This window comes from Astyanax mexicanus, chromosome 24 (genome assembly GCF_023375975.1).
Source record: "Astyanax mexicanus isolate ESR-SI-001 chromosome 24, AstMex3_surface, whole genome shotgun sequence".
Classification (NCBI taxonomy): domain Eukaryota; kingdom Metazoa; phylum Chordata; class Actinopteri; order Characiformes; family Acestrorhamphidae; genus Astyanax; species Astyanax mexicanus.
Genome location: NC_064431.1, coordinates 21,540,111 through 21,559,863, shown reverse-complemented (window position 1 = coordinate 21,559,863; position 19,753 = coordinate 21,540,111). Strand labels below are relative to the sequence as shown.

Genomic DNA, 19,753 nt, shown 5'->3' with positions numbered 1-19,753 from the left:
AACTCCATCTCCAGAGATCTTAATGTTTCTTTGTCCAATATAATCAATAAGTTTACAACCCATTAGCTTATCTCCCTCGACATGGAAAGAAAAGTATAACAGATGAAAGGTTGCAACACAGGATACTCCAGATGGTGGATAAGCAGCCACAAAAATCATGTTCAAAAGAAATTCAAGCTGTCCTGCAGGCTCAGGGTGCATCAGTGTCACCCACGAACTGTGTCAATATTTGAATAAAATAAAGCGCTATAGCAGTCTATAGAGTCTATGGAGGACCCCACTGCTTACACAGAACCAAAGCTAGACTTCAGTTTGCCAGAATGTTCGTGAGTCAAAACATTTCTTCTTGGAAATGAGATTGATCTTTTGGTAAAGCAAAGGTTCAAAGATGGAATTGTTTTGGGTTTTCTTGACTTGCATCATGAAATCTGAAGATTACTTAAAGGGTTTTGGGTCATAATGTATGGCCAAATTTTAGAAAGCTGGGTTTGCACCCAGCTTTTTTGTGTAGTTCCAACACTCATACTGGACATAAATGTGTGTATAACAAAACGTGTAATTGCAATTATTTTCTGGGAGAAATACTTCAGGGGTGCCTACGATTGCAGCCATGACTGTATAATACACTTTTAACATAATTCATAAAAAGGCAAAAAAAAAAATATATGGTAGTAAATTGCAGTACAATTTAATGCATGTGAGAGTATATGCATATTTGTACATAAGTATCTAATGAGCATATGTACTGTAAATTAAGGTTGACAGATTGTTTGAGCTTTTTTGCCATTAATGGAAAAAATGGCAAATGCATACCGAAGATTTTAATCTTGATTGTTTTTGTAATGCTCAGCAAAAACATTTGCATGCAAGAAAATAAACCTACTACAGCTAAACTGTCTCATTTAACCTTATGTGCCAACCACTCTATATAGGTTTACCATAACTTGAGACGAATATACACTACACTCTACCACAAAACAGCATAAAGTAGTTAAATGTATTCATAGTACGGGGTCCACAACCGTTTAGACATATAGTGCACGTTCTGGGGATGCACGCTGTAAGTAAATTCACACATTACAATATAGACGAGTATGATGGTAATGCACCACTGACATAGGGTAAATAAATGACTCACCACTCCATGACGATGAGTAAGCACTTGCGTCCTTGGTAAAGATTCTCGTATACATCAATGATGCGGACGATGTGAGAACAGGGGGACGCTCGCCAGTGGAGTTCTACCTCTCGTTTGGCTTTCGGACAGTCTTGCAACATCTGTGGACAAAGGGCACCACATAGCAGTTAATACTAATACTATAGTGCTAATGACACCTAAATTAATAATTCATTAAAACAAAAACTGTTGTACTTTTATGGCTTTTATTGAGCACATGGATTCAACACTTACAATGCAGGTTCGAAAAAGTTAACCCTGAAATTTAAATAACCAGAGGATTTCTAGAAAACGCCCCCGAACATTTCCTATAGGTGTAATTAAGATCTTGCACAACACGAAGGACAAATTCAGGACAATTCCTCCCTGCTAATGTGTTTCAGATCATCCACATGTCTGGGAGACCCTCTTCAGGGCATGCCACAACATCTAAGTTAAATTATGATCAGATCTCTTTCAAAACATTCAAAACGCATCCTATTTCAAGCATCATTAGATGATTTACTTCTGTGCTTTAGGTCAGTGGTGTTTAATCTGTGGAGCCCCCCAGTGGACTGCAGTGGTACTGCTAGAGGGTTGTTTGCTTAAAAGAAAATCTTTATGTTCAAGTAAAAATCCATCCATTACATATAGAACACCATTTAAGATGCAAATTATTTGCAAAAATAAAAACATATTTAGGACAAGTTTACAGATTATTCAGGCATTGTACAGTCAGTACAGGTCAATATTATTGCAAGTTTAAATTACATTTCTACCATATTGTATGTGGGTAAATGGTTAAAACAGGGTCCTTCACCACCAAATATGAGCATATAAATCAATCTGAGGCCACATTGCTTGTTGTGCTGGTGGGTTTAGTTGGCCACAAGTTGTACAAGACAGGGAACCTCTGTTTTAGGTATATCTTATATAATTTTCAGAAGTTTCAAAAGAGGTCACAGACTGCACAGATTACATATTCTTGTAAAATATTTTAATATTAAAAATGTATTCATAGCTTAAATTTCATTGTTCCTTTAATGGCCACAAGCCACTGAGGCCTAGCAACAGCACAGCCCAAACCATGATGCTTCCGCCACTACAACTGGAATAATCTTTTCTAAACAATTAATAAATATTACTGACATTACAGGCAGGTGGGCCATCCATGAACAGTGTTGGGAAGGTTACTTTTAAAATGTAATCCCTTACAGATTACTGATTACATCACTCAAAATGTAATTTGTAACGTAATCAGTTACATTACTTCAAGTGAGTAACGTAATCTGATTACTTTGGATTACTTTAAATATTGTCATTTTTTTAAGCCTGAATGAATGTAACAAATAGATAAACAAATAAAACAGCCTTTTCACTCACTCTATAAAAATACTTATGAAACCATTTCATCAAACAATTTTATAAAACACTTCTATAAATTGATGATAAAACCATTTAAAACCAAACAATGTAACAACAACCGTAAGCTATCTATTTGCAGGTTTGCCTCCAGTGTAATTTTGACAACAAATTGTGATTTAGTCTTAGTCATAGTCTTGTGACGAAAATAGTATTTAGTTTTAGTCACAATTTAGTCATCTGAAATGTTTTTAGTTTTAGTCGACTTAATGTCATAAGAATATAGTCTACTAAAATTACAGTAAATTTAGTCGACTAAAATGTAAAGGGTGTAAATATAAATGCTTTTTCATCAGTTCCCTTGAATTATTAACTCTACATGTATACAAAATGAAACGTTTAATAACCACTTGAGTAATATTGTTCATGTTTGAAAGTGAAATATATTTATATATGATTTAATGTATATTATTATTATTATTACTATTATTATTGTAGGTGTGTGACTATACATATTTTACATTTAAAATTTTGCTCTAGAAATCAGGTCATAAAACATCTGAATAGTTAAATTATAGTTTGAACAGAGCTGTAGATGCAAAAACTTTTAAAGGATCTAGTTTTATCTCCAGCAGTAACCCAGCACACCTAATGGAGCTACAGTCTATAAATGAACACACATTCACACACTGTCCTGTAGAGATGCTCTCAGGATGTACAGAGAGACTTCATGAGTTAAAGTGAGAAACTTATGAGAAAGTGCTGTAAGGAACTTTACACAGACTTTTGGGTTCATAGATTCACTTATTTTATTGTTTTATTTTCGTTATATTATTGAGTTCCTTTCTGACCTGTTCCTTTAACACTAGCTATATCTTTCCCACTGTGAGACTAAACAGATGATCGGATCTTAATGAGTTAGGGTTCTGTATCAGTTCTGTGTTTTAGTGCACTGCTGAGTTAAACACACTATCAGCTCATGAAATAACATCAGCATTAAAACGCTGATCTCTGCATGGAGATCTGTGTTACTCTGGTCTGCAGAAGCTGAAAGATTAGTGGTGTTTTTACCGGAGATGGAGTCGCTCCACGCGGTTTACACGTTATCTTGTTTTTCGCGACGTCAAAAGAGAAATATATCACCTCTCCCCTCTCTCTCTCCCTCTCTCCCTGCTGAACTCTGTCGAGTTAACTTCCAGTCGAGCTCCGTATCGACAGTTTAATTCCGCGCGGCGCTGCTGCAGGAGAGGCGGGTACTCCACCTTCGCTAAAGTAGCAGTGATTGGATCTCTTCCTAACTGGTCCCTACCTTTCACAGACCTAAATCAGTCTGATTGGATTTCGTCCCTGCCAAACATTTTCGTCTCGTTTTTATTCGTTGACCAAAATGTCAGTTAATTTCGTCTCGTTGTGTGAGCGTGGAGCCGCTGTGAGCCGCTGCCCCTCCTTCCCTGTCATATCAGAGCGTATTCACCGCAAAATGTTATTTGCGTTTTGTCAGTGTTGGAAGAGCAAAAATAGGAAAGTACCGCAATGTAATCCTTTTATTTTAGCAGAGTAACTGTAATCTGATTACCACTTACTGAAGCAGTAACTGTAACGGATTACAGTTACTTATAATTTGTAATCTGATTACGTAACGCCGTTACATGTAATCCGTTACTTCCCAACACTGTCCATGAATTATCAATGCACTGGATGGCAGTAGAGCTTGCAAACTATACTAAAATATTACACTGCAAGCTCAGATCCAAACATATTAGCATTGTTTATATTTGCATACATCTGTCGCTGACCTATGGCTCCTTTCCAAAACAAATCAAACACACTGAACTAAACAATTTACAGACATCTGTTATGCCACTGAAATAAATTTAATATAGTAGCATAATAATGCAATTAAACCTTTAACAGAGCAATGCCTTTTAATTATTATGAATAAGTTTAAATATCTTAAATACATATAAACACAAAATCAGCATACTGGCTCATTTATGTTAATAGCCCCACATTATTTAAATTAATAAGAGTAAAAATATTAATTCATCAAAACACTACAACATTTTGTACAATCAATTTATTGAGGTAGTTTCCATACATAGTACAATAATTTATACTGTCTATATTTCTGCCTATTGTGTTAACTTATGATTGTTTACCTAAGAATGAACATTAAAATTATTTCAGCCAGTTGAGTAGGCTGAACTTAACAGGCAAAAATAGCCAAATAATATTATAATTAAAATAATTTTAATATTAATAATTCAAAGTTAATTGAATGATTGGTCTCTGCAATACTGTTAGACACTGCAACAATGCCACCATGAGCATTAAGATGAAGTAGCGCTTTTATGAAGGAAATGTTTTGACTCATACAAATGACTGGTGGCAAGATCATTTTCTGGAGCTTTGGCTCCCTCTGCAGGAAAAACTAATCAGTAACACTTCCACACTGCAGTTCAGTAACTCAGCCTGTGTCTCAATGTTCCTTCATTAGTGCTCCAATGTAATTAATCAACCACGACAGAGAAGCCCATAAAGACAGTAAAAGGAGCACAGCTGCTGCAGGACTGTTTATGAGCCTTTTTAAAAAGCTGCCATGGCAAACTCCCTTTATCTCTGGGATTTATGGCAGACACTCGTGATGAACTCAACAAACCAATTTCACTTCCCATGTGCTTCTAACATCTCTGTGGAATTGCACAGTTAACTAAATTCAAATGAAAAAAAGGCTAATTACATAAAACAAAAAGACATACAACAAATCTAGACCACCAATGCGCAATATGTACAAATCTCTTTGTAAACAGGTTTAGACAAAACTAGTCCAACAGTCATTCTTCTTTTCTCAGCAACACAAAACTTGAGGCAAAATACAATATCAACCTGTGCTCTAGTTTAATTCATTTGAAAGCAGATAAAGTTAAGAGAATTAAATTGTTTACTATTGCAATTGCAACTATTAGCTAAACTAATGACAAATAAGGTAATTATTTATTTATTATTGATATATTGTAATGTATAAAATGTTGATTAGGGTGATTAATGATATGAGATGCCAAAACAAAAAAGCAAACAAAACAGGCAGCACATGATTTAAAGAGTTCTAGCAAGTTATTATTTTTTTTTAATTTCTGAGGATTACACTCTGCACAATTAAACCCTGTTTAAACCTGGTCACTTCAAGCATCCCGAGTATCAGGATTATATTCAGATACAAATGTAAACACACTACTAATCTGATTACTCAAACCACTTCAGGAAGTGGTCCGACCCACATTAAGACATTATATGAGTGTAAAAACATCTGTTTCTCAAAGACACATTCTGATATTAGGAACTCTCCCAGTATATATGTACAATCTATGAAATTGAATTAAAAAGTTATTCGATTCATTAAATTAATTTGCTTAACTCCCAGCACTACCGCTAAGTTAACATAGATACAAAAACAAACATAAAAAAATAAAATAAAATAAAAATAATAATAATAAAAGTTTAACTGGTAGACCCCTCCCATCACCTGCTTTGTTTGCCTCTGTTATTTACTTTGGAAATAATACACTGAAATAATATATGCTCAGCCTTTTAAAATGGTAGGCCTGCTTGTAAATCAGAGTGGTAAAGAGGGTCAGAAGACATTGAACATTGGACAGCCAGTTCTCAAAGAACTTTGTGAAATTCACATCCCATCTGTAGTACAAACGCCTCCAGTGTCCTCATATCACATTTACACTGTGAAATAAAGCTGTACAGGATCTACATGTACTCTAGTTTGGGCCTAGAAGAGAACATACTCAGTGTTACTTCCCAACTATCACAAGAAGCTCAAGCAGTCACCCTCCTGACTACGCAGCCAAGCAACCAACCAACCAAATAAATAAATAAATAAATAAACAAACAAACAGAGGCAGTTTCAAGGAGATACTACTGTGTAATACACACAGCACACTCTTTGAGGCTCATAGGACAGACAAAAATAGCAGGGGAGATCTGACTACTGTAGTGACTGCAGACATATACTGGTGCATTAAAAGGCATTTTTATTTCCAAGCTTTACCTTCCCATCAGAACTGATGCTCAAAAAATTATGCTAAGAAAGCAGAGCAGAGCTGCCTGCAGGGGTATGTTCACACTACTATCCTGAGCTTAAATCAGATTTTTTTTGTCTAAATGTGACATAGGTCTATTTTTTTTATTTGTGTTGTCAAATCTATTTTTAAATCAGATCTGAGTCACTTTTAACTGCCAAAACCTAAACTTGTATAATGTGATTTCAGCCTAAACTTTAAGTCTCCAACCATGCTCCCATAGCCTGATAATGTTTAATGGGATTTTAGTTAACATTTTAATATGATTTTGGTAGCATTAGCTTTTAACTAAAACTGATCCTATATGTATCCTATAAATTCCTTTTTTTCATTTTCCAACCATTATTTTAGCAGCTTTGCTCTATTGGAAATGCATCAAATCACCATCAATGTACCTTAGGACTACAAGAACATAACATAATTAAATCATCATTATCATTAACACACAACCCTACATAAGATTCATTATTTATCCAATTAATATATCTCCCAACACTGTTAAGCACTTGCAAACATCCAGTATGTCCATCTATGTTCCTACAAGAAAGCACCAGAAGCACCAAAATTTGTTTTTTTTTTTAGATAAATTCAAATTTGCAAGACTCGCTGTGTTAAGAATACACTTGTATGATGAAATACAGCTCATGTTTAGAGTTTCAGTAGTACAGCACATTTACTACAGTAGCCTTTGTAACTTAGACTCAACCATAAAGACAAAAATGTTCTCATTTATTGACGCATGTACACACAGGCAAGGTACGCTGCACCACACAGTTATGCATGACAGCCAGTGGAAAGAATCTCATGACTGTGGCTTTCGCAGGGAGACACTCTCTCTCGCTTGCCAGCATGGAGGACTCAGGATTCCTCTCCCTGCCCACCACTGTCCATGTGGGGGCCAAACCTAATGAATCAGCTACAGCCTACAGGGGGTGCTCAAACAATAAAGAGTCCTACAGAGAGCTCTCTGGCCAGAAAATACAACAAATCTTTTCAGTCTCCTTGTAGCAGGAAATAAAACTATGTTAATGCACTTATAATAACTGATAGACACTCAATGAATGAGACTACACTACGAGTACAAATTCTAGGAACATCATTAACAATTTATGTGGGCTAATTTCTTATGAACTCAGATCATCTGTAACGCACTCATATCAGGGTGAGTAGGCCTTTGGTAGCGTCTTTACTGTAAGGACTGGAAATAATGGATACAGCAATGTTTATTTTCATAACAAGAGACTCAGTCATCTGTATTATGCATTAACCTATAATGACATACGAGCAGAGAGTGAATGTGTGCATGTGTAAATGTATTTATGTGCAAGAGACAAGAACAGAAGACAAATTATCTCAGGGAGGCAAAATTCAGCATGGAAACACAACTGGCAGAACTGGCAACAAGCAGACGTCCAAAATACATACACCGTTCAACAAACCAATCAGTATCAAGTATAACAAGACACGGCCCACATGGGTGATGACAACAGGATGTAGAAAAATACTCTGGTCCAAACTTTCAGGTGTGAATACGCCCTTAGTCTCAGCAACTCCTTTCTATAACTTAAATATTTAAAGGGGAGAAGATTCAATAACGTGGACTATATTATTCAGAGTAAGGATTACATTGCCCACATAAAGGAGTGGGGTTTCTACCCTTCTATGGATTACAACCCAAGCGTTACAGTACATAAACATCAAATCTCTAACACTCAAATTCTTTGGCATCCTCTCAAATATTCTGCAGCCTCACAAAACAAGACATGACAAGCTTCTATAAAAGCCCAGCAAGATAAAAACTTAGTGCTGTAGCAACTTAAGCCTGGGAGGAAAGAACTAAAAGCATTGTGTAGCAGACTGGTAAGGAAATATGTCCTATTGTTTAAGCCACACACATAATTACATTCTCGGCCCACTAATGAAAACCAGGTTGCCAAGCCAACGCAGCTCAGCGAGATGCCAGCTCCTGTGGACACCTGTGCTGTACCTGTGCTTGGCAAAGTGAACATAATGACTAACAGTAACAGCTGAAACAGCTCCACAGGAATCGATGAGCAGGAGACATTTCTTTTTTTCTGTATTTGGGAAGACTTTGTGCATACCCATTCTCTTCTGATAATTGCCTTTTTGTTGAAGTGTAATGATCTGCATTGTACTCACACTGATGATATTTACTTGTTATATGAGAAGGTCTGATAGGTCTGAGACCAAGTGCTTAAAACTGCAGGTAAAGTTTAAAACAAATTGAAAAATAAATACAGAAATAAGTGGAAAAAAATTATATATATGTGTGTGTGTGTTATGGCCAAAACGTCCTTTTAACATGCATTCGGATCTCTGCTTTTTAATGACGAACTGAAACTGGGTCTGGCTTTAAGACCCAAAAGTATGGTTGGTTAGTGGTTCATTTTGTGGTTGGAAAAAACTGATGCATGAAAACAAACTTGACTGCAATTAAAGATACATTTTGCTTTATAGGTAATACGTAGGCCAGATCACCACAACTACATAATGGTCACTCTAGGCAGACGTGGCTCATCAGTAAGAGGACAAAGTTGTTGATGACGGGGTTATGGGTTCAATACCCGATTTGGGGTCTTACCACTAACCCTCGCTGCTTACCGGCCACCGAGTGATAACTGGCCACCTCTCCTCACAATAACTGTGTGTGTGTGTGTGTGTGTGTGTGTGTGTGAGAGAGAGAGAGAGATTCTCAGATGCAATGATTCCAAATCAATTCATAAAAGACAAAAATCAATTTTCTAGATGTTAGCTATAACTAAAACCGTAATGCTGACTAAACACAAAAGGTAGAAATATTTTATTTATACGCTAATTAAACACAGATCAGCCTAAACATTAAAACCAGCTTTGTATATACATTACACACACTGGTCAACCATAACATTATAAATCTCCTTCTTGTTTCTACTTTCATTGTAGCTGGTTTAAATATTGCGGCTAAAGCTTGTCTAACAATTATCCTTTAACCGTAGATTTTTACAATAATTATTTAATTATTTATTTTATTGTTTCAAATAAATATAAATAGTTTTAATACTTATTAAATAGCAGGATTCAATCTGGATTATTAGTAAGTACCAAGTAGTCATGTGCAATGAGGAAAAAGAAATATAGAAGTATAGAAAAAAAGATTATAACTTATAATCGCATTGCAGACTTCTGAATCAGAATCGACTCGAAAGGTGCTTAGAGATTTCCACCCCTGTTTCATACTACCAGATTATTTGCACAACATTCACTTCCAATTAACTCCAGTTTAGGAAATTGGGGAACTTAGAAAAATGTGTAAATAAGGGCAAAAACAAGGTTAATATTAATTTAAAAATTGTGAAGCATGACCAAGCTTGAAAAGGTATATGGTTTAGGTGAGATACAATCCTGTAGACAGCTATGGGGCTCAGAGCTGATCTTACCCATTACTTCATTCCCTGTTATCCAGATGTTGTTTGCTGTTTGTTGTTCTGGGGTGAGTAGGGTTAAGGAATAGGCACACAATTGCTGGGCATACAAGGCTGCCCTTCAAACAAGTGCGTCATAGAAGTTCTCAGAGTGCAACGACACACATGCTTCCAACAGAGGCACACAGATTTAAAGGGCAGCCATGAAAGCCTGACCAACCGTGAGAAGTTAATTTTAATAAAATCAATATCTTTTTTTAGAGAAAGACTAATACTACTAAACAAATAATAATAATAATAAAAAAAAAGCGGGCAAGGCTTTCACTGACCTTGCAAAAAAAGAGGCAGTCAGAAGTAAATGGGAAGGTGGTATCACACACAGCATGGGTATGTGGAGGGGAGTGAAGCTGGCACAGAGCCATCTCCTATGAAATGAGTGGTGGTGTCTGGAGACCCTCCCTTCTTCCAGACAAAACTGTGCCATGTCTATAATGCAGTCAACGTTGTGAACAACAAAATAATGCCCCTTTTTACTCACATAATTCACAACACAGCAGGAACAACAAAAACATCTAATCAAAGTCTAATAAATGTTGCTAAAGGATTTGCTGAGACCAAAAAGATTGAGATGATCCACTCCAACAATCTCATTGTGATTTAATCTGTTTGTGTGCCAAGCCACCCAATTCTGCCTGAAGACCTGTATGAAATCAGTTTTATTTTTTGCCATAATGTGGTTTCAGTTATGTACAAACAACTACAATAAAAAAACAATTAAACAATACAGACAATTTTTAAATGTGACAAGTTTTGGCATTTTGTTTAAAAGTACTTGTTACGACATTTATATTAGTAACTTATTTGAATACTATCAGTTTTTAGACATAAGACAAAAGCTAAGTCGGTTTTACCTGCAACTCTGCTTTCTGATCAACGGAACCATGTGGTGCAAAATGTACAGATTATGAATTATGCCATTACACCATGATGCTGTGAACTAAGATAATTTACAGATGTTTTAATAGGCAGGGTGAGTCAAAATTGGAAGGAAAGCTTTTATTTTAGAAACAAAACATGGCTGTTTTAAACATGGAGGCCTTGTTCCTAAAATATATGCCCCCTCATCAATTACTTGGTGGGCTATTCAGATATGTAATTTTACCCTTTTTTTTCGTTTTCCTTTTAATTTCTAAAATAAAAGGGCGTTCTGCAACTTTTGACTCCCCTTGTCGTTTTAATGTTGTGCATTTATGGCTCTACATCTAATCTATTTATGCCTGAATTCTGCAGTTCCCTATTCTTCCAATTTCAGAGCCATTAATGCCTACAAGGGATGCAATGATTATTCCATATAATAGACAAAGAATTATAAAAGTTTGCCAACTCCAAATGTTTATTGTTAACTAATTTTTAATTCATATCAATACACAAAGTACTCGGGACACTAACAGTTTACACTCATATTGGCCTTGGGCATCTACAAAAGTGCCCAAACAACAAATAACTAAATATCAGCACTTTCTACATTTAAAAGGGCAATGTTCTGTACATTTGAAGGGCAATTAATATCCCACATACAGGAGTTTCTATCAGTTGGAAGCAAAGAGAGAGAAAGCTATAAACAGTAGTCATACCCACAAGCTGGCAGAAATGTTTGTTGACTAGTCGAAAAAATAATCGCATTATAATCATTGCAGCCCTACTGCCTTTTATATACCATCCCTATCTGAAAGGCAAAATCAGTCAATTTGAGCTTGTGTGTTTTTCAGCCTAAGCTAAATGAGATGCTCCCCCATTCAAATATTAGCACTATTGACGTAACTTCTGACCAACTGACAGCATCTGTGAATCAGGTTGTTTGTAGGTGAAAAGTGAATACACTCAAAAAAAAATTCACAAGCACCCTTAATGCAGCATTTACACCGACGGTTAATACAAAATCTTAACCAACCAAAAAGGTGCTTTTCTTTACGTAAATGCCAGCAGATCTGCAGGCAATCATGCCCCATCTGCTGCCCAAGTCCTTTCAGGCAGGGCCATCATGCGCTCAGTGGGAGGATGGCAGATGTGGCCATTCACCTTCCAGAGGCCTCGCACAAAGGAAGCCCTCGAGGCCAGCACAAAGAGACAGGGTGAGGGGCTGCCGGAGGACCAGGAGGGGGTGGACACAGCATCTCCCACCTGCTTCTGTTTACAGAACTGGGAGACAACAGGCTGGAGGCTGGGGCAGGCGAGCAAAGCTTCTTATACTGATTCTATAGAGCTGGGTGTCAAAAAACACCCCCAAAAACCTTATTTGGCATCAGCTTGTGCGTGGAGAGACGATGAGATGAGCCCTTTGTTCAAAACATTGTTTATTTGCCCAACATAATAGATGGTGATCATATCCTATCGTATTCATTAACGGCTGCATCATTTTAACAATAAACAAAAACACAGTGATAATGGCGGTATTATGTCTGGAAAACAGTCTAATGTGTGTGTATTGACAATATATGCAGAAATGTTAAGGTTATTAAGCTATATATAAGCAAAGCTATATACATATTGTGATTATTTAAATCAAACTGTCTTAGTATAAAAACAGTATAAAAACAACAAAAATTGAATAAAAGAAAGGTTTACTTTTTGTATTAACAAAGTGATATAATCAGCACTGCAATCTAGCAGTCAGGGTTTAAACTCTACACAAATTGAGCCACTGTTTGACACCAATCTCTACATCTAAACTAATAATTAATCATTAATACTGTGTATTTGAAAATCAAAACAGTATTCCAAAAGCAAATTTCACTTCAGTACTGTAATAGGTTTAATGTTTTAAGTTATTTATTTCAGGTCATTTTTATACAAAATTGTTCTTATCAAGTTACATAAACTATAAATAAAACTTCAATATTAATAAGAAATTAGCTTAATACTTTTCATGTTTTATCATAGTGCCAAGAGTGCTGTTGTTGCACAAATACCCTTAAATATTGTGATATTTTACGGCACATCACCCACCCCTAGATGAGATTTTTGTTCATAATAACCAAATAGCTGGTCATAGTCACATCATGGCAAACATGTTTATGTGTAGGCAAGTGTCTTGATCTGATTAAAGACATCTGCCAGGCAAACCCCTGCTTAACCTACTACCGGCAGCAACAACAGGGGGTCATTAGCTGTGGAACCTAATCACAACAAGGGGCATCCATCCATCTCTTGGTAGGGTTGTGACTAAGCATTTTTTTCCCCCTAACACGTTGCAGAAGACCATACAACCCAATAAACCAGCCAAACAGAACCGGAAGTTGTGAGCCATGAAGCCTAATAAGGGACATTCCAACAGCTCCCTCCACTTTGCAGTGGGCTTATTTGACATGGTGACTCTGCATTTTTAATCCCACTTCATCAACAGAAAGGACAAAGTGATTCTCAGAATCAGGTCAGACTGTCCGCTACAAATGGGCCGCTTCCTGTGATCCAAGGTCAGATCCGGGCCGTGTGTCTTATGCTTAGTAAGAACAGCAGTAAAGACAGCTGTGCTTTTTACTTAAGCTTAACCAAGCAAACGCAACTCTCCTTGCTGCAGGTCAGACACAAATTAAATTAAATGTTAAATAGGTGAGGAGGCTTAGTAGGTTTACATGACTACGTCATAAAGCATGTCCACATGAGAGCCTTCAGAAGAGAGAAATACACACTCATTCCAGCAGTATTACATCTGCTGCATGTTTCTTTTAAAGTTCATTTAAAGATTCCTTAACCCATGTTGATGACTTTTTTTTTTTATTCTTGGCACCTTGTGAAATTCTCTCTATAGTGTTTAAAGCATAAACAAACTACTGTGCGACCTCTGGTGTTTAAACAGTGTTTCCCATTTTTCCATTGCGATGAACTGCTACTTGATACAAACGTAGGGTTAACACTATTTTTTATTTTCCATAATGTCTCTATCTACAAAAACCTAAGGCTGCAAAAATTAGTCAACATAACATAATCGGCAAATAAAAAATTGATGATTAAAAATATTTAAGTTCTAATCGTTTCTAAATTTAACACATTAAACACAGTGCTGGGGACAGAAAGCAATGGATTAAAAGGGCTGCTTATGCACTCTAAATCACAATACGTTTAATTAAGCTTTAAAGCCTTTTTTATATTGTACGTTTTCATTGTCATTATTTAAATTTACTATAGACATTTTTTTTAGATTAGAAAAAAAGGTGACATTCACAGGTGTGCAAACTTCAGCATGCGCTGTATTTAAATTATGACAGTTTGGACCACGGACTCTTGGAAACTTAAGGATAGTTGTTTTTGTTTTTTTCCAATAATGCAACTTAAATTGCAAATGAAGTTTATTTTTCAATTACGATAAGACACCCTACAGAAAGAAACAAATACATGTGGAGTGAGCTGCCCCATAGGAAAGGAACTAAAAAATAAACATAAGGAGCACATAGAAAATCAATTAAATGGTCTTTCAGGTGGCTGGAGCGTAATCACCAGACCTCAGTCTGAGGTCAGTATTCAATTTTTTTACTTCCAAAACCTCAGAGCTCCTCACACCCCTGCCTGCCAGATTATCCAGGCCTTTGTCATTATAGCCATCAGGGCACCAGACTGACCCTAAAGACAAAAGGGGGGCATATGTCTAATGCTTTATTCCAAAGTCAGCAAAGCTTAACTGCACAAGACCATACGAAAAATTAAATTAGATAAACTAGTTAATAACTAGTGAACAGTATTTTGAAAAGCATGTTATTAAGATTAATAGGTTTATTCAACCCAAGATGTAAACAATAAAACACAAATATTTAATTGGACCTATTTAACTGAGGTAATTATAGTTCATATTTTCTTGAAAACATCTTAAAATTTTTAGGTGCTATATAAACAGAACTTATTATTATTATTCTCTCTCGAATGCAGACATTTTATTCTTAAGGAATCTCATAGAAGAGGTGACTATATATATTAAATTTAAATGGAGCATTCCATCAGATCACTGTGCAAGTGAAGCAGTGTAGTGTAGAACTACAGCAAAGACTACAACATGGTTAGTGGGCTGCATCCCAAAACCATACAAAACAAAGTAGACAAAGTAAATAAATAGCTTGTTTATTTGCCATTATCAATCTGTAACATTTTCAGAACTAGTAAGTAGGGGTGGGAATCGTTTACTATCTCACGATTCGATTCGATTCCGATTTTGGGGGCCACGATTCGATTCAAAATCGATTTTTGATTCAAAACGATTTGAATTATAAAAATTTCTGCTTCTGGCTTATGAATCTTATTGAAAAAAAACCCTCCATAATATACACTGGTCCTGGAGCAAGTAATGTGTTACAAAAACAATAAAATGTGCAGGAATGTGGGTCCTCAGTGACAGAGGAATCACTGGGATATCACAATGACGTTAATGAACAATAAATAAATAATAAATAACACTGCTTTATTACCAGGCTACTAGCGGTGGTGTGTAGGTGACGCTGCTGGGCTGATGTGATGATAGCAGTGAAGCGCTAAAGTTCAGGAGCAGCTGCTGATTAACTAGTTAACTTTAAGGTCGTTGTATTTCTTCAGAAAGGGGGCAGGAGGTGGAGAAATTAATTCATATTGTCCATTCCTTAATTCCTCTGTGATGAGGAGCTGAAATTAGCTCTGATTAGCTTATTGTTATTTTTCCGTTCCGCCTTAAATGCTGCAGCCCGCTGCCACCTGTAGCGTTATTTAAGGTGGAACTGGAAAGTTAGCTAGTTAGCTAGCTAACAGTTACTGAAACTAACTACTAGCGATCTTTTTTATGCTTGTTATGAAGCATTCTGCCATAAAACATTGAAACTACACGTTAATCTAAGGTAATATAGTGCTTGTTCTGCCATCTTACCGGTGATTCTCAAACACCTACGCTCTGTGTGTGTCTGGAAGATCTCCGTTTGAAGGGACAAGCCCTATCCCCAGGGTTGCCAGGTCCAACAAAAATACCCAGCCCAAAATCAGTCTAAAACCCGCCCCTCAGAATCGATTTTGGGACATTTTAAATCGATTCTGAATCGTAGTAAATGAGAATCAAGATTCTTATGTGAATCGATTTTTTGGCACACCTCTACTAGTAAGTAATTGATATGGGTAGCGCAGGCAAATTGTTGTCATAAATATTAATATTTTAGAAACTATTATACAAGGCATAAAAATGCCAATACTGTAAAGTTGTTTAGTTATATCAGACAGTTGTAAATATGAGAGATCTGATGCAATGTATTAAGATCTACAAAATGCTGGAATTCACACGAGAAGAAAAAAAAAAAAAAAGAATGACCCTGATTCAACTGTAAAACAAGCTTAGCTTGAACCAGTGCATGTCACGTCATGTTAGCAGTGTGTTTCTTCCTGTGAGGTAGCAGAGTGTGTGTGGTTTAGCCTCGTTTTAGTCACTTGACTTGCACACAGTGCTTCAACTAAAAATAGCTAATATTAAAGTATTTTAGTTTAAAATTAATATATATATATATATATATTGTAATTAAAACACCTGGAATATGCAGCCCTTGAAGCAATATATAATTTATCCACCAGATGTCCTATAAACACAAAAAAATTAAAAGACAGCACATCAAAGGTTTCGCTTTGACTATTCACCCACAGAGTACTACAGACAGACGGCCTGTTCCTGTGCTAACCCACCATGTTTTTCCACTACTCTTTACAACTGATACAACACCTTACTTTATATTTGCTCTATATCAAAAGCTGTGTTTTCCCCTGAATGTAATCAGATGGAACTGAACTGCAGAGGACAAACTGAGTCAAAGATAGTGACCAATTCTACAACCTCTCTTCCTCATTGGCTGAGTCATTTGATTTTCCTAGGGTTTTTCCACCCAACTCTGTGATAGAGGGGTGGGAAATTCCTCAATGGACATGGTCAAATCAAGCTATCTGCAAAATTATTTCCACCAATGCTTCGGAATTATGTGCACTGTAGTGCTGGACAATATTTTGGTTGATACGTTAGAAGTCCGATATTGACATAAACAGTATAAAAGCCACTGCCCTTGGTGTACGCAATCACACACTAACAGAGCTGAGTAATATGGCAAAATATTATATCACAGTTTTTAGAGATGTTCTTATGATACACAGTATTTAGCGTGTTTTAATTTGCAGACAAGATGCATCAGGTGTGGCAGATTCTTAAAAAATACCTATGTTATACACAATCTTTCATGCATTGCACAGTGATTTATATTAGTTTTTTGCTGCACATGATTTATTTATTTATTTTTATTTACACTTTCTGTAATGAAATGTACAGTTGGGTCAGTTTTCTTCAAGTAGTGATGATCAACAAAATGCATAGTGCCAATATGATTAGAAAATTGAGCAAGATAAAATATCAATATATTGTCTAGTTCTAATGCATTGCAAAGAAATCGCAACAATGATGCACAGGGTTTTTCATTTTAATTGGCTTATATAGGAAGTGAAGACATGTAATGATGTACAACCCAGCATTTCTATCACCATGACCAGAAGAAGAGGGAAATATAGAAGACCAGGAGGGCATAACATTCCTAGCATAAAATCCTATGTACTACTCAACACACCTGTCAAAAATGAAACTAACATCAACAGTGAGGGTTACTTAGATACCCTAAATTAACACAGGCTTGTTCTTGAGGACGGATATTAAAATGATATTAAACACACACATAAGACCATGATGTGTGTGTACAGAGCAAGGCCAAATAGAAATTCTCTGCTGCACTACTCCTGCCGTTACGATCAACATGTTCTTCATCTTTACCCCGAGATCTCGACAGACCACCATGCCTATACCCCAGGGAAGCAAGTAGGAGTAGACCAGGTTTGGAGCTGGGACCCCAAAACAATAACCAATCTGAATGCATGTGATCAACATCTCCACTATAAGTTTCTGTCTGCAGTGACTGGTTATTTTAAATAATTAATAATAATAATAATAATAATAATAATAATAATAATAATAATAATAATAATAATAATAATAATAATAAAAAAGTGAACGGATCATTTTAAATGAGAGAGAGAGAGAGAGAGAGAGAGAGAGAGAGAGAGAGATAGAAAGAGGGTTGTAAGTAATGCTTGGGCTACCATTTAAAAATGTTCAGAGTGCAGTTATAGTGTGGCACTACTACATTTACCTATGTGTAGGCTATGAACACTTCTTCTACCTCTGGAGCCCACATGCAATAGAACAATTCTGTTTATAAATCATCATTATCCAGGACAACTGTAAAATACACTGATACTGTGATTTTGTATGAGATGTACGGTGAAAATCTTAAATCCCTACTTCATATATTTCAGAACAAAGATGGTCTTTTCTGGTGGTAGATTCACATAACAGGTTGCCAAAGACAGATTTCTTTTTAATCGTTGTTTACTTTAAAAAGAAAATACATGAACTTAAATTTAACTTGATTTAACTATCGTTTGCTGTATGTAACTTATTGGGTTTACAGCAGGGAAACTCAATGTGAATGAATTGGTGAAACAGAAGAAGGCTCAGGGTATTTCCCTTACGGAAGGTTTAGCTTGTTTCCAGGATCTCAGCTTGAAACATTAAGTTCACAAAACAATGCCATAGGTGTTAGGAGTACGGGTTTGGTGGGAAAAAAATAGCCAAAAAAAAAAGGGTATCAAAGTTTTAAACTGTATATATTCACAGACAACGTATGTGCTTCAGGTGTGAGTCCTGGTTCCTCATAGGACTGACTACTGTTCTTCTGATCAGTTCCGTTTTCTACTTTTCTCATGAAGTACTAAAATTATAACAATGTAGTATTCTTGATTCACATGCTATTATAACCTGCAGACAGCAAAAACACAATTATGTGTGATTATGGCTGAGATTTCTTTTAGTTTTTGTAGTTTCTGAATAGGGGTTTCTCTTAAACCACCAGGCATTTTTAAAAACACTTGTTTGCGTTCATGTACTGTTCCCTTAAAAGTCAATCCCACCCAGTAAGCATGTGGGGACAATATTTGTTTCATTTGTACATTTCAAGTTTCAGTATGATAGTGCCTAATTCATGAATTGAACTTAAGTCATCATGACTGAACTGCTTTCATTTTTTTGTTTTATTGTGCATTTCTTTTCTCTCCTAAACTGGTACACACCACCACACAACTTTAACTACATAACACTCATCAGCATGGTATAAGCTCTAAAATGATTGTTTAGTGCGATTCCAAACAAACAACTAAAATGACCACATTACCAAACATGTTGCAAAAAATATCAAGAAATCACAAAAGCCAGATTTCACCTTTAACAGTTCTAAGAAATGTTGCCAGACAAGCCAGTCATTCACAAAAACGTGTCTGCGTGAAAAAAAAATGTATGTCACATCAGGGGGGGTGGAAAAACACACTCGGCAGTACAAATTTAACCTTGAGAAAGAGGAAGTGCTTCTCTCGCCTAGTCGCCTCAAACCAAAAGCAACCAGAAGGAAACTGTTCCTCTTTTCAGTAAAACATGTTCACTTTCAGCCTACAGAAACCTCACATTTAATGCCATTAATTTTCAGTAGTACCTGAAATATGAGAATAATTCAATAATTATTACTGATATAATCAATAAAATAGTCCAATTAGAACGGTCACAAAAAAAATTGTGTCATTGATAAAAAACTTTTAATTATTGTTTGTGAAATTCTAAATTAATATTTTAATTTATTTAAATA

The 19,753-nt window shown here is 36.0% G+C and overlaps 1 protein-coding gene across 2 annotated transcripts in view; it reads right to left on the bottom strand.

Annotated features, from left to right (window-relative positions):
• Nucleotides 1–19,753, bottom strand: part of mapkapk2a (MAPK activated protein kinase 2a) — a 47,719-nt gene that overhangs the window by 14,155 nt on the left and 13,811 nt on the right. For both annotated transcript variants that reach the window (XM_007247744.4, XM_007247745.4), the window contains exon 2: nt 1,139–1,278. In XM_007247744.4, the coding sequence (XP_007247806.2) occupies nt 1,139–1,278 (140 nt within the window). The remainder of the gene's footprint in view (nt 1–1,138; nt 1,279–19,753) is intronic.